General features: G+C 41.8%; 1 protein-coding gene across 19 annotated transcripts in view; it reads right to left on the bottom strand.

The window, feature by feature from the left end:
- The window catches only part of SYTL2 (synaptotagmin like 2), a 103,037-nt gene that overhangs the window by 33,391 nt on the left and 53,476 nt on the right, over positions 1-16,170 (bottom strand). For 12 of the 19 annotated variants that reach the window (XM_045818310.1, XM_045818312.1, XM_045818306.1 and 9 more), the window contains 5 exons: positions 14,286-14,437; positions 12,067-12,202; positions 4,504-4,585; positions 2,619-2,733; positions 559-1,362 (listed from right to left, as the gene is read on the bottom strand). In XM_045818310.1, coding sequence (XP_045674266.1) covers positions 559-1,362; positions 2,619-2,733; positions 4,504-4,585; positions 12,067-12,202; positions 14,286-14,437 — 1,289 coding nt within the window. The remainder of the gene's footprint in view (positions 1-558; positions 1,363-2,618; positions 2,734-4,503; positions 4,586-12,066; positions 12,203-14,285; positions 14,438-16,170) is intronic. The other 7 variants (XM_045818309.1, XM_045818308.1, XM_045818311.1 and 4 more) reach the window with 1 other exon arrangement.

The following is a 16,170-nucleotide window of genomic DNA, read 5'->3' on the forward strand; positions in this document are numbered from 1 at the left end:
ACCTCTCAGCTCACACCAGCTGGAAGAGAAAGTTCCTGCAGAGCTTTCAAAGGCGAAGAAAAAAGGCCAGAGGCCCTGTGTAGGCCAAAGTAAGTACTCAAAATCTCGTTTCCCATCCTTTGAGGATAAGAAACTGAAGGTTCTCTTGAGATTAAAAGAGAAACCAAAGTTTGGTTAAGTGGTAATTGATGAATTTGAATTAGATAAGTAATAATATATTTATTCCATAGAAAGGTATTAGCATATTTTTAATTCTTGCTCTGTATAAAAACCTTGATACAACTCAAAACATGGCAATTTGCTTAAATAATTGATACGATTACATTTTTAGGTTAAAGCATAATGGGCCAGAAACCGTGCTATCCTGATTTCTTTAATCATTGGGGATTGAGGAAAACCTGCAAACCCATTAAGAGGTATAAGCATTCTCCAGTGGCATCTGCTTGAATTCCAGCAGGAATGGCTAGGAGGCAAAGTGCAGCTTCCACTGGTGCCTGGCCTAGCCATTTCAAGCCCCCTGAGTCAATGCTTATTGCCTGATAGTGACAACTCTCTTACCAGCAGGGTTTTTGGACAATTCCGATTCAAGCCTTGATAATTCTGATGATTTAGCTTTGTGTTCATCGACGGTGGGTGAGTTCTCACTGCACTGTGGTCTTGCTGTTAAAACCTCCAAGGGAGAAGGGTGCCCATGAATTGACAAAGAACCAGAAGTATTTGGCTGATGTGTTTCATTTTTTAATGCACTTGGGCTTGAGTCTGATTGATGTGAAGGCAAAGGCTTTCTGTATTGGGAAGACTTCAGGTCCTTCCAAAACTCATCCATGTTTCTGGCATCTTCTGTTCCATTCTTCAACCTGTCAGATTCTAAAACACTGAATTCCCCCACTTCCCGGCCATGGATTAGCCCAGTACTCTGTGGGAGTTCATCCTTCACTGCAGAGAATCTCACGTGCTTTGATGGCTCCAGTGAGTTTGAGGAGGAGTCATCTTCTAGAGAGCGCTCCTTCTCAGAAATTCTCTCATGGATGGTTAGGCCAGGTGACACAATTTTGCTTTTGGGTTCAAAGTTCTGATGAAAACGAACAGTTTCTGAGTCTGTGCTGCTGGAACTGGAGTTGCGCTTCAGGATCCCTCTTGGAACTCCTCTTGTATTTAGGGAGTCTGTCCTCTGTCTAGGAAAATACTGGTTATCATCCTGCTTTAAATCATGTGATTTGTAGATCATTTTCCTGGCTTTGGGGATTGGAGTTCTGATCTGGGATCCACTCTCAGGGCCTGGAAAATTCTGCTTTGGTTTCTCTAACTTTTGGTTCGAAATAGCCAGGATAGATGACTTTTCTTTTGTCCCTGGTAATTCACCTGAAATTTATGACATATTAGATGATATATCAAGTGGAGAGTAATGTATAATTTAACATACTTAAGAAAAACTTAATCTATATATAGTAAAAGTATTAAAATATTAAAGGCAATAAGTATGTAGTATAAATGCAGAACTAATTAAAAAGCCTTTTAAAATGCATGCACGCACTTCACTCAACTATATATTTGAGATTAATGTGCTTTACATACATACTTTGTGGTATTTTATACTCAATAAAAAAGTTTTTAAGAAAACAATTTGAAAAAATGCTGCAGGGAGGGGAAGGAAAACACAGAAGTCACTTAAAAAAATATATGGATGGAAACCAGAAAAAGAGACTCAATTAAACAAAACAAAACTCAATACCTAAAACAAAAATTAACTTTGTCAAATGTTTAAAAAAGTAATGTATTCCAGTGACTTCTTTCTGTATAATATTTATGCTGTGTAAAGTATTCCCAATGGAGAGAAATGTTAATATTTAAACAGGCTGATTGAAAGTCCTAACTTCACTTTCAATTGTTGATTTTCTACCCCTTACCCAATCTTTAATGTTTGTGAAATTTTCTTAGTTACTTCTTTTTTTTATTTTTTTATTTGAAAGATAGAGAGAGAAACATTGATTTGTTGTTTCACTTATTTATGTACTCATTGTTCTATTCTTGTATGTGTCCTGATTGGGATCGAACCTGTAATGTTGGCATATCGGGATAATGCCCTAACCAAGTCAGCTACCCAGCCAGCGTCTTTTTACAGTTACTTTTGAAGAGATTAAATTGTCTAGTATTTCCTTTTAATGGTATGGAAGAATGGTGAAATTTCATAAGAGGCAGACTTAAATTACTAGTCACAAACCTGACCTAATGCTCCTGAGGGACTGGGCTGATGATTACAGATTAGAGAATCAAAACATGATCAAGTAGTCCTTTTCTTTTGAGGCAAACTTTTAATTTTCAGCAGAACTGAGTCTGCATATGGTAGATATCCAATAAAAACTGTTAAATGAGTGACTGAATGCCTCTGGTGAAAAAATTTCCCAGTTCAGCTCCAAGGCTGGAATGCATGATCCTCTGGCTTCCAAAATGTGTGCTTCCTTCCTTCCCGGGAAACCAATGGGCAGAGCAGAACAAGAAAACCACCAGGACCTTTCACTTTCTCTTAAAAGTTATTTTAGTCAAAAGAACTCTGAGAATTTCCCTTTGTCTACAGATAGCAGAGATAAAAATATCTAGTCTATAAAAATAATATTTACCCTCTTTTGAAGTCTGAAAGAAACCAGTCCTTCCATTTGCTGACTGCTCTTTCTTGGTTTGTTGAGATAAGTGATCTTCTGGCAACTTGGAGCTATTAAATGGGTTCTTCCTTTGCTGGGGGAAAAATATTGTTTATTAAACCCATTTTAAATGTCATAACAACAACTCAGTGTTAGCAAATGCTTATTATCTCCAATATTTGATAGTCTTACCCCATAAATTCTATCTGGCACACTTGAAAAATGTCTGTGCTGGTTAATCAGTTTAGCATAGAATTACTATATGAGGTCTGTCCATAAAGTTTCCAGCCATGTAATATGAAAAATAGAGACATTCATTGAAGAAGATACAAGATACGAGAAACATAGGACAATGATGTCTCTGCCACCTTCAAAGTAGGCACCTTGGTACCTCACACAGTTCTCCCAGTGTCTCTTCCATTGTTCAAAACACTCTGTAAATTCTTTGTTGGAATCACCATCAGCTGCCCTGTCATGTTTTCCTAAATCTCATCAAAGGTCTGAAATCTCTTCCCTTTCAAAGGTGATTTTAGTTTTAGGGAAAGTCAGTAGTTTTTGGAATCCCCAGATCAGCTTCTAGTTCTCGCACTGTCAGTAGCCGATCTTTGCTGATTGCAGCCCATACGCATTCAACATTTTCAGGTGTTCTGCTTGCTGCAGATCATGCCAGAATGTGGATCACTTTCAACAGATTCTCAACCATCTTTGAAGCATTTGTGCCACACTTTTATTTGTGCTGCCCTCATTGTATTGTCCCTGAAAGCCTTCTGAATCATCTGAGTCATCTGAATCCTTCTGCAGAGGAATGTTCAAGCTTAACACAAAACTTGTTGCAGATCTATTGTTCTATTTGCTCAAGTCATTTTGAATGGGACAGCCACACAGTACACAAGCTCACTCAATGTGGCCTACTGCCCCCACTGACTAGTACAGTGAAGTCATCATTGTTCACACATGCGCATTCCAGTCCACTCTCCTTGGCTGCCAGGCTACATCGATGTTGTGTGAAATATTCTCATTATATTAACAATGGCTGGAGTTTTTCTGGACAGACCTTGTATATGTCACACAAAAAGGTAATGCTGTTATATAAAATATACTCAATTCCAGAGTTCTACAATGTCAGACCAGAGCCAGGGATTCAAATTTATATGTCACATTTTATAGAGAAAACTTAGGCCTGGATATATCAAAGATATGGTTAAGGTCAAGGTATACCTGACACTCTAATAAGGACAGATTCCCTATCAGTGCTCCTTCTACCAATGAGACTCTCATTGTGCTAGATTAAACCTGTACTAAATATAACTGTAATCGACCTTTTCTATAAAGATTTAAAAGATACTTATCAACATATCTTGAAGTATTTATAGTCACTATTATGATTACCAATTCCAATGAAGAAAGGATACCAGTAAACAGAATTTTTTAAATTAATATATAAGACTAAGTATCAATGTTTACTATCTATAGTTTCATAAATTGGCAATCCCCTCCCCCAAGCAGACCTCTAACAGAGGGTCAGGAAGCAACGAATAGGAAAAAAACCTGACATGGCATAAACAAGCCACACTGTGTAAGCTTAAAAAGAGCTTAAAAGGCATGTTGAAGCAGCCTCAAATAGCGTCAGACTTTTTACTCTCTAGGGCAAAAAATCTGGGTCTTCAGCATGATATACCAATAATATGGTATTCATTAACTTTCCCACCATACAAGTAACTTCTTGTATAAAATAGTAAAAATCATCCATATTTGGTACCAAAAAATACTACAAAATCCCCTTTATTTCATGGTGCTTTGATAAAATGAAAAAAATGGAATTCCCGCCAAAAATGCGATTTTTCAAAGCCTGAGTCCAGTCTACCTTAGCTGGAGACACAGCTGAGCTCCTGGAGTTTTCCGGAGACATAGCAATCACAGTGGAGGCTGGATTGACCACGGTGGAACTGCAAAAGAAACAATAATTCAGAGAAGAAAACCTCGCCCTCTGGGGAAGCATAAATCATGTCTCTGAAGCCAAACATTATTAAGGCAGGAAGGGAAAGAGAGTTGAGCCTAGAAATGATTAAGCAGTGAAGCAAAGGAAATGGCAGAGCAGAAATGAAAGACAAGTATGAGACAAGAAAAAAATAATCCCTCAGAAGCCCTGAAGTTTCTATCATGGTACCAGGCACACAAGGGGTTCACCATTTAAATTTGTAGAAATGAACTTGTCTCAAAGTCAGAAGCTAACATCAGATGCAGACAAAAGTGACCAAGTGGTCTCAGGGGGGAATGTTGCTGAAACATGACTCTGAAGAGTTTTAGGGCCTCATCAAATAGGCCAGGGCCAGAATGGCAGTGCTTGTTCTAACTCAGGTAGCAAATACCAAAGAGAAGCCTCAGGTGAGACAAGTGACTCAGCAAAGGGACAGAAGAAACAGCAGATCTAAGAGATTCTGTGCAGGAAGGCAGGAGGATTTGGGCAACTTACTAAGAACTTTCAGCCCAACTCTTCAGGCTGGCCAGGTGAGTTCCTATTCATATACAAATGGGATAAAGGCCAGCACAGCATCCAGAAGATGGAGGGAGGTTAAAACCTGGAAATGGCTTAGACCATGATTCCCTACTGAAAGGACCAGACAGACCCAGAATGAGAGTACAGTGAGAGTGAATGGAGGAAAGTGAGCTGAGCAGGCTCCCTCCTGAAAAGCCACTCCCTTGGCTATTGAGTAAGAAGGACAGGAGAGGGTCAAAGTACCTCTGGATGGGGAAAAAACCACCTGCTCAGATTTCCTGTTCCAGTGACCTGGCCTTGCCTCGGGCATAAGAGGTGAGGTCACTGTTGGCTGAACCACGATGCTGCATTAAACTCCACCTGTTCTCTCAGTGGCATCACTGAGTCAAGAGTATGGAAAATACCTCAGAGGGTGCTGGCTTTCCACCTGGCAGCAAAGAACCTGGAGGCTGAGAAGGAGAGTAACTTGCCCCAAGGCTACAAAGCCTGGCCCAATACTATTATCAAGATTGTGGGCTAGATGTTCCTACAGTTTCATTTCCTTTCTTTCCCTCTGCACTTCAGCTGTCATTTTTTGTACAGAGTTAGTCCCAGAAACAGGCTGAAATTTTGAGGTAGCCATTATTCCTTTTGTTCCCCTCCTCATTGCTCCAGAAAGGAATTAGAGGAGGTGAGGCAGATCTATATAAAATACAGTCTGAAGGGGGGAAGGATGGTGAGGGAAAGGAAAAGAAACAAGAGTAAGAACTTACAATGGAGCCAGAATTAAAGCTAATAGACAAACACATTACAGGAGGCTATTCTCGCAACAGATGGGAACACACTTGAATCAAGTTATCGAGCAGCCAGGGTGACAAAGGAAATCTGGTCACTGATAAGAGCTCACAATGTCTATACAATAAACAAACAAACAAATAATAGCTCAGGACTAGAAAGCAATTTCTCTTGAGTGTCATTTTAAGAAGCGGTGAGTGATGTCAGGAGCCTTATAGAATGTGCCATGCTCAGTTCCTTGGAGTGTTCTGTATCATCTCCCTCAGTCAATAAAGCAGCCACATAATAATCAGAAGAAATGAGCCAGGTGTGATGGTCAAGGGTCTCCATGGAACACTCATCTTCTCCTGACATCTTCCTCCTCTCCCCTTCCCACTCACCAAGAATAAAGGATAAGCAGCGTCTCTAGTTCTTTCTCTGTTCCCTAGAAATCCAGTCCTTAAAGCTCATATTGCACATGGTGTTGTCCCCTCCTTCCCAGAGATAAAACCAGTCTCTCTCTTACTAAACTCTATCCAGCCATGTAAGTCATGTCTATTCTGTAACTTCACCCTGTGTATATATATCTTACTGCTCATAGTAAACTGGAGGGACCCTCAAGAGGATCTCAACTACCTTCCTATCCCTGTAATGCCTTGTGTGGTGCCTGGCACACAAGTGGTGAATGAACAAACGAAGGCAACTCAGCCAGTGGTAGGGAAGGCAGCAGTGGCAGCAGACAGGTGACCATATTTGGTTTTATTTTTTTAAATCCATGTTATTTGTCAAACTACAATAACCCACATTGTGTAGGTTTTAAACAAAATGTCTTTGTCCTGCTATTCAGAAAGCAAAAGAATGGAAGAAATGAGGCATTCAGAACAGATGGTTAGACAGTAAAATACCAGAAACACACAGAATTCACTGGATTACCTTGTAGTTGGGGTGGGGGGAGTGGGATGAGAGTAGGATACCTGGTTAGCCGCAGTTTACAAGTCTGCTTAATTTAAAAATTTTAGAACAAGAGTCTTATGTCTCAAGCTCTATCTCTGAAAATACAGCTGCCTCCTAGATTAAGCTCTGGCTTTGCTTCTCTCAAGGAAGACAACAGTGTTTTGCGTACCGGTCTTTTATTGGGCAACCGTCAGTACAGTAATCGCCTTAATTCTCAGCTGATCTTGGCATCATCCCTGTTAGCTATATATCCTTCACCTCATTTTCTGGTAAGAAAACTGAGGCCAGAACAGGTTAAGTAACTTGCTCAATGTCACAGTTAGTTGTGAAATAGTTGGGGATTTGAACCAAGTGCATCTCACCCTGACTCCAAAGACAATCATCATAACAGCTCGGCTATACTGCCTGTTTCTGGCATCAGTAAAGCAGTGGTTTATGGCCAGAGGACTGGAGTACAGTCTGGGTGAGCCTTCTTCCTAGTGACTCTTACATCTGTCACTTCCTGTCCACCTGTGCATTACTCTCACATCTGACCTCCCGACTCTAGAGTGCCATTCCATTCAGCATTCCATCACTAAGCTGCAATGGTCTAAAGCACAATGTAGACTCTGTCCCTCTTCTACTAATTACCTTTCCCTGGATCATCAAGGCCTGGGGAATAAAGTCTAAATTTCCCAGAAAGGAAATGGAAATGGTCCACCATCTCCTCAATATACCTTCCCACTCCTTCTGTTGACCCTTCATACCAAACAAAGTGGTCTATGTACCTGCTGTCCCCAAACCTCACTGTCTCTGTGGTCTCCACTCAACCTGTCCCCCAGCTCCTCCCTCAAGTGTTTGCTCTGTTCTCTTCCCCAAATCTTCGCTTTAATCTTCAAGCACACTCCAACCCTCACCTCCTTTTATGATGCTGCTCCTGTGTCAGCCTAGCTGGAAGTGGGTCTCCTTGTCTCAAATCTTACAGCATACTTTATTGGTATTTTGGATTGGGAATTCATTCCCTGCCTGGCCCTATTTGTTATCATGTGATCAGATATTGTTAGATGGATGCACTTGTTTTCCTAAGAGCATGTAGCCTCTTTATAGCCAGATACTGTGTCTTTGGTGTCTTAGAATCCCTCTCAGAGGGCAGTAGACTGTGTCTTGCATATAAAAGTATTCAGTATATCCCACAAGATGAGCTTTTTAAACAGTAAAGCATGCCAAATTCTACACCCTATACTCCATAATTTCTTTCCATAGGCACCCATAAGAAACTCCCTGCATACTAGAAGGAACAATTAGACAAAATTGTTTATTTCCTTAACAGGATTATTAAAATATTAGATTGTGACTTTGGCATTAGGATTCCCCTCCTAAAAGTGTCTGCATTTTAATGCAAGCCTTTGAAGACTAAAATTAAAAAAAAAAAAAAAAAAACAATGTTAGGTACTGTGGCAGGGAATCAGGGAAAGTGGTAGGGCTTCACAGAAGTCTTAAAAATCACACCACATAAGCAGCCAGAAACTCCATTCATTTCTATGTCCAGCCATAAAGTGCTCCAACTTTCAAAGTTTAAAAAGCTTTTTAACTTTAACTAGCCTTTCTTTCTAAAACAGTGAAAAATAATAGCACACATCACATACTTTCTACTGATGTATTTTCCATTTTAAATATCAACAGTGTCTAGAATCAGAAGGAATCCTGCAAGTGATTTTCTTCCCATTTTTTTTTTTTGTTGCTGCTGATCTCTCCCTTTGGACTGCGAGCTTCCTGAAGCTAATGCTGCAGCTCATCCCCAGTGCCCAGCACCAAGCCTGCACATGTTACACTCAAGGAATCCTAAACACATGAATAAACAAATGAGGAAACAGCTCAGGGATAACTCGAAGGAACAGAATTAGGATATATGCTATACCAAGTCTTTCAAGTCAGTCTTCTTTTAAAGTAAAATATTACTTCTCTGGTGTGACCACATTTCATCCTACAAATTTATCTAACACAAATATTCTCATCCAAGTACAAGGCACTGTGATGCACAGTGAAACTATTCCTACCACAACTGATTTGGGTAAATCCAAGACCCTATATTAAGAACAATTCTTGTAAGACCTCAATATAAATGTCTCTGTGGGACAGGCCTCCAGGAAATGAAATGGCCACATCACTGGATTGCAATCAATCCAAGGACAAAAGATCAAATGCATTGCCCGTAGATCGACTCATCAGAAAAGAAGCTCAAAACTTCCATCCAGACAGGCTGGCATTATTGCAAAGTCAAATATTCCTTAGAATGGAACGCATGTTAGACCTCTCAAAGGAGAAAGGAGGCTGCCAGGCAACCGAGGGATGTGGGATAGGAAGGATGTGAGAGGAGGAGCCAGAAGGGGGAAAGAACTGGGAAGTCTGGAGAAACTATTGTTGTTGGGTTTTTTTAGAGGTCTTAGGCTGGTCCTATCTGTGGCCACAGAGCTAAGACAATATAAGTTAACAGAGGGTTACCCATCCTCACAGAGATTACCTTAAAGGAAGAGAGAGAGAAACTAAAAGGTCAGTCCCCTTCCAGGCTGTTTCAGGCCGGAGAAGCACCAACAGCCCTGCTCAGTAGAGAGGCTACTAGACTCTCAGTGTTTCCTGGAGCACCCAAACATGTTTTACAGAATATGTCATTGTAAGTAACAAAGGAGGGGCTTCTCATCCCAGAACACGCCTGCCTCTATAGCCAGGACACATTACACCTCATTTACGGAATGGGTCCTGACCACAGGAAGAGAGTGCCTCACATTTCCATTCTGTACTCCCCATTTTGGCTCAGTCCTGCAGTTTATGTACATGTTCTACAATAACTTGGGAGGTGTGGCAAGATGTGCCATCAAGGTGTGGTTCATGGACCAGTGACAGTCATGAACTGTCTGTTGCTATTCATGATGAGGTAAGTGCAGAAATTGAAAGAAATGCCTTAAAAAACACACACAAAGCAAAACACTAGTCCTTTACCACAGAGTTTTCCAATGCCATCCACAGTCTGACCGACAGAGCCCTGCTGACGGTCATTAGCCAGAACTAGAACTGTGAGCGTTTGGAGTTTTCTCATTCTCTTCTCCTCTGTTCACCAAACCTCTCTCTGCTTCCTGGTGTGACAGGTGCAAACAAATACGAGTTCCAAAAGAACACAGGTAGCTTCCAGTGGTTGAGTACATGCTCAGTACCCACAGTGGTTTCATTCCTCCCACACAGAATGCCCACAGAGTGGCACCCGCAACAGAAAGAAGGAATCTAGCCAGGGAGACCATTAGAAAACCTCCTTCAGAAACTACAATATCCAGTCACTGTTACCTCAGCTCTCTGACTCCTGGCTAAGAAAATATTGACAGGTATTGAGTCATTCTATTGAAGTTCACTTAGTCTAAAAGTACAATCCCCAAAATACACTTAACACACCCAGTTCCCAAAGGTTAAAGTATAGGTGAGAAACACTGCAGGAACCTGATACTGAGCAAAGCAGTGGTTTCTGACAAGGAACAGAGGAAGTAAGTGACAGCTCCACCTACAGTTCTGGGTGATTAGCACCCACGCCATGTAATGAGCAAAGCATGCTAGATACATCTAACATTCTTATTCTTGCTTTCTGAACCATACCCCATCTATATTGTAATGACTTAATTTTGCCACTTGAAAATTGCCAATTTTCTTTCTTCCTGAGAAGCGCTAAGTGGTCCCCCCACCTCATTTTATTTCATCTCACAGCATCCTGGTGAGGTAGCTCTGTCCTGATTAACAGATGAGACCTGAAAGACTCACAAGACCCTAAAGGTCACACAAAGGAAGGCAGAAAACAATGCAGACATAAAGTTTGGAAACTCAATAGCCTCAAACTGAGGAATGGGTGGGGTAATACCCAGTAGCCCACATGGGGGCATGAGGAAAGTGAGTTGGGCTATCAGGCAGTGACCCCTCTGTTCCTCAGGCCTTTTGAGATGATGTGAGTTTCTGGGAGAAGGACAGGAAGTCTGACCCCCATAAAACTGCAATGAGCTAAGTTCATCTCTGAAATTCCAAAATGTTCTGTGGTGCTTGTACCCTCTTCCCTCAGTCAGTGCTCTGGGGCCCCTCCACCCCCATCAAACCTGGCTCTTAGGAGCTGCTCTCAGTTCCTTGGTGGTTTATCTAAATGACTGTATTTTTGCTCCCAGAGTTTTTATTATTTAAGGTCTCATCTTTCCCTGTAGAAGGAAGGCAGGTATTCACCCCATTAGAGGGGTTGCAGGCAGCTGGTAAATGGAGAGTCACTGAAAGGAAAGGAGTAGGATATTCTTCACACCCTTTCCTGAGCTTCCTGAAATAGCTGTGTGTACATGAGAGCCCACGCTTCCATTCCTTCAGCCTCTACTGTGCCTTGGACCCCTTGACTCAGTGAGTCCCACCAATGAACCCATCATCTTTATCCCAGTTGGATACTCTGAAGTGAACTGTCTTCACTGAGGAGATACAGATAAAGTGGAACCACCCTCCTGCCAAAGGGTAACAACTATACCTTCAAGTGATGAACACCAGTAGGAAAAACCTTAAATACTTAAAAGGTCATCATCATGCTAAAAACATTTGTGGCATTATAGATCCACATCAGCCAGATGGTGACATGTAGGACAATGTACATCCTTAAAAAGCCAGGTATTCTGCATCCATTATCACTAATTGTCACCACAGTCTTTCCTGATGTAGATTATCATTCCTATCTCTAGTTAAGAAAAGAGACTCAGGGAGGTTAAATGACCTGCCCATGGTCAAATGGAATAACCAGCATATTCAGGATTTGAGCTCATATCTGCCTGGTTCACATGCTTGAGCATCTTCCATTGTACCAGGCTGTTATAATTTGGTTATAATTCATCTCTTCCCTGAAGTGACTCATCCTCTATATTCATGTTACAGTACCTCTTCATTTTACCCTAAGGGAAAATCCTTAGTACAAATAAAAAACAACTTCTTGTTGGTGCTGAAAGAAATCACCACTTAATATTTTAATTTTACTTAATATTCAGATTCATTAGACATTCTGGAAGCTGGGGTACAGTACTACCCAGGCTTTGCTTACCTTGGGGCCCAGAATTTTCTCAGAGATGCCCCTTCCCCATGCCCATGACAGTCTAGCATCTGCACTAACAGCCTGCTATTCTGCCTGCACAGCACACCAAGCCATGAACGCTGCATGCAGCCGCTCTCCCCACAAGTGCCTTGTCTTACCTGGGGCTTGCTGCTCCTACGTCTTCTGCTGGCTCTTCTACAACTCCAGCTAGCTCTGGGGGAAGGAAAGCATCTTTGTTGACATTATTCACCCAGCTTTCCTTTGCCCCATTTTCTCTGTCCTCACTCTGCTCAGCTGAAACAGGAAACAATAAAGACAGAAAGGTTATCTCTCACCTCTGTGACCTACAAACTCATATCATCTCTTATCACTGAAGGCTGGAACCTGAATTTCAGGCCTTCCCTGACTGTCACAGCAATCACCAATGTATCTGAGTATTAGGCATCAGAATTGTATCTGCAAGAGAAGCCAATAGATTCTTCTGAAGTTAGCTCCCTGTGTGCCCACACCCAGCAGTCTCCTGAGAGTAACGTGCAGGTAACTCCAGAGATGACTGAAGCAAAATTCTGACTGCCTCTAGGTGAATCTGACCCAAAATTGTGTCAGGACTGGATGTGTATGGCCAGGAGACTCTGAGGACAAGGAATCCTCATTGAAATGGAAGCACCATCATCACCAAGCATTTACTGAACTTTTACAATGTGCCTAACTCGAGGCTGGGCTCTGGGATAGTAAGAGGAACAAAGGCTTTAAGCCTAGAATTTTCCCCTCTACTACCTTCTCCTCCCCCCATTCTCTGCACACCCACGTTCTACATATTCCTTAATACACAGCTCAGATGCCAGGACCCCATAAAACCTCTGTGTTCACTCTTCAGGAAACAACCTCTTTTACATCTGAACATGGCTCTTGACCTGCTCCTCTCAGATAATGAGCATCAACAGAATGAAGACAGTGCCGTGGACAGAGCTGAGTTCTTTGCATGTATTCTCCTGTGAGGAGGGAGTGACTTTCCAAGTTTGTGGATTTGAAAATTGAGGATCACAGAGTTCTAGAAACTTACCCAAGACCACATAACCTGTAAGTGCCAAGAATACTTTCATCAGTGTTAAGAAGATGAACAATATAAGGGCTTTCAATTTCCATACATACTCACATTCCAGGGTGGTATTCCCCATAAGTCTCTTTATAGTATAAGCCTAGTTTTTTCAATTGCAAAATGGAGTCCACAGTACTAACCTGTACCCCTCAGGATTCCTGAAGGTCTGGATGGTTTTGAAAATCAAGAGGCCTGTGAGCAATGTGTGGTCCATACCAAGCAGGCAGCCTTTCCCTATAAGGAGTGTGGCTCTTTCTTTCAGAAAGACTGAAAGCCCAGCTCTGCCATTTGCCAGCTATCTGACCTCGGGCATATAGAACTTTACATACCCCATATATAGAATGGGGATAATAATACGTATCTTACAAGATTGCTGCTACAATTAGAAGAGAGAGTAAATGCCCATCATATATTAGGTGCTCAAAAGGTGATAGTTATTTTTCTTATTGAGTACAGGCTAGATCTAGGAAAGGGCTGTTTTCAGTGGTTAAGATTTACACTGACTAGTTCATAGTTAGAATGCACCAGGGAAATATTTAATGAACTCAACAGAATTCTTAAAAAGCCCTCAAAATACTGTCTTTGGAGTACCTTAAATAATGTACTTGGTTGATTAAAGAAGTATCAGATGTCAAGGTAATTTAATGGGGAGGCTAATCTCTTTCCAAGTTCTTCACCCTACTCAGGAGAAAAGGTTCTACATCTTCAAAGTTAAAAAAGAAAAAGAAAAAAGAAAGGTGGCCCTGGCCGGTGGCTCAGTAGGTTAAAGCATTGTCCTATACACTAAAGGTTGCAGGTTTGAACCCCAGTCAGGGCACATACCTAGGTTGCAGGTTTGATCCCTGGTTGGGGTGCATATGGGAGGCAACGAATTGATGTTTCTCTCCCCGCTCTCTCTTTCTCTCCCCAACCCTTCTCTTCCTTCTCCTCTCTCTAAAATCAATAAATACATCCTTGGGTAAGGATTTAAAAAAAAAGAAAGAAAGAAAGAAGAGATGTTAGGCCCTTATAAATCTCAATTGTGCAGCTATTACTACTCACCACGGCATCTATAAGGCTTCCTTTCTCCTTCTACACCACTCTGAGTCACTCAGCCCCTACTCATCCACCCAAATGCAGAGCAAGAAAAGTCTGAGCCAGAGGGCTACACATTATGAAAAGTGTACACTTAATGATTTCCCTCAGCAGATTTTCATAATAATTCTGACATTTCCCTTCTCCCAACTTCTCCTTCCCAAACGAAGGCTGCCTCTGACTGCACTAGCCCCATCAACTCACCTGCCACCTGGAGCCTCTTCTTCCTCATGGATGCTCTGATGATATCTGTGCCGTGGATTTTGTCTCTGTGCCTTTTTGCCTTTGCTTCATAAAACCATTGGCCACTCATATTCTTCAGCTGCTGGCCATCCTTAATTTTTTCAGGCAGATGTCTACAAAAGGAAAAGCTTTACTTTGCTGAGAACCCACAGTAAATAAATGAGTTCATTGTGAAACTGCATAGAGCAATTTGTAAACAGTCAAAATGAAGCTCTTGATGTCTTGGAAGATTCCACAAATCTCCCAGATGACGAACAAATGTATGTTCCCCACTGACTGAGAAGTCAGAGAAGCCAAGGCCAACATTTTTTTAAAATTCAAAGATTTAACCCATGATCCCCAGATGATGCCTGAAATTTCTCAAAGGCAGATCCACTTTTTGGCCAGTGCTGTGTGTGCACTGTTCACATGCAAATAACCCTGGGAGAGATGACATAATAAGCTTCCCTAAGCCTCTGTATCCTTATCTGTAAAAAGGGGTTAACAATAGTAACCCACCTCATAGTGTTGCTATGAAGATTAAATTAGTTTATGTGTGTCAACCACCCTCTGCACATGCCTGGCACCTAATAAATACTCAATGACTAACCAGCGAGGTAGTTATCAGCTTATCAGGCCTTTCCTTTTCAGTGACATTTTCCTGGAAGCTTTCAGGAGACAGGGCATGATGTCCCTGGTTAGGGAAATGAATGCTGGAAAGGCAGGCTGGAGAATCAAGAAAGATCAACTTTATGGGGCGGGGGGCAGGGAGATTAGTGGAAGCAGGGGCAGAGGCAAATTCCTTTTATGCAGATACTGCTTTGAAGGGTTCTGCAATCATTCATGCTCTCTGAAAAGCTAAAACTTAATTAACCACCCAAGTACTGCCCTCTGAGACACTCCTAATTTACCCTGGCTAGAAAAATTATGTTCTTCTTCACAAGTCTTTTAACCTTTGCATCTCTCTATCCATCTCAATAAAATGAGAATCACAAAATCTACCTTTTCTTATTCATAGGGATGCACTAAGAATAAAGTAGAATAAAAGCCTTAAGGAGACTTTGAGCTCTTAGAAGATAAGGCACTACACAAATCCAAGAAGGTTTTATGACTGTTATTCAATACATATGCATGCTTCCCAAAGTAGAGAAGCTAAGCTTTAGTCAGAGAGTGTGTCTAGTGGCCATGCCAGGGTGGCAGCAGGGCTGGGCATGACGGCTGGTAGCGGGAGGAACAGGAGACATAGTTACCCTGAGTCTCTCCCAGGTGTGCTTGGAGAGCGTCTTCCCACCTGGAGTTCAACACTCTGTCGGGACTTCCCCCACTCTCCCAACCCCCCCAGGAGGAAGTGACCCTACCCCAAACATGCCCCATCATCACCCTTGGACACACTGCCATGACTGCCCATCACTAAATCCTGACAGGAACAGTATTATCACTTCACGCTTCTACATCACCAGACAGGTTATGGTTTTTAGTAAACGTTTCTAATGGTTTTCCACTGCCTAGGTCTTCAGTAGAGCAAACTACCCTGGGGCTGCCAATGGAGTTTTTGCCTTTTGCTTCCTAAAACACCAACTTTGGGTTTAAGTCCAGAAGAGATAAGTCCTTCAGCTTTCCCTATTAAAGAGTGAGCCCCTATGGTCAGGGTCTGTACTTAGCACCTCTTTGCTTGTTGTGTGAAAAACAATAGGGATTTTATTCAGTGCTTGTGGAGTGAAGGTATCACATGAGGCCCCTGACTACTTAAGGCTACCTATTTGGATTCATTTTCCAGCATTTAACCCCCATGCTCCCACTTGCCAACATACCAGACTTCTCACTGTTGCCCATACTACTCCTTCACAATCCCTATAAACTTTAGAAG

The sequence above is a fragment of the Phyllostomus hastatus genome, unplaced genomic scaffold (assembly GCF_019186645.2).
Source record: "Phyllostomus hastatus isolate PE091 unplaced genomic scaffold, TTU_PhHast_1.1 phas_scaffold_317, whole genome shotgun sequence".
In the NCBI taxonomy this organism is placed as follows: Eukaryota; Metazoa; Chordata; class Mammalia; order Chiroptera; family Phyllostomidae; genus Phyllostomus; species Phyllostomus hastatus.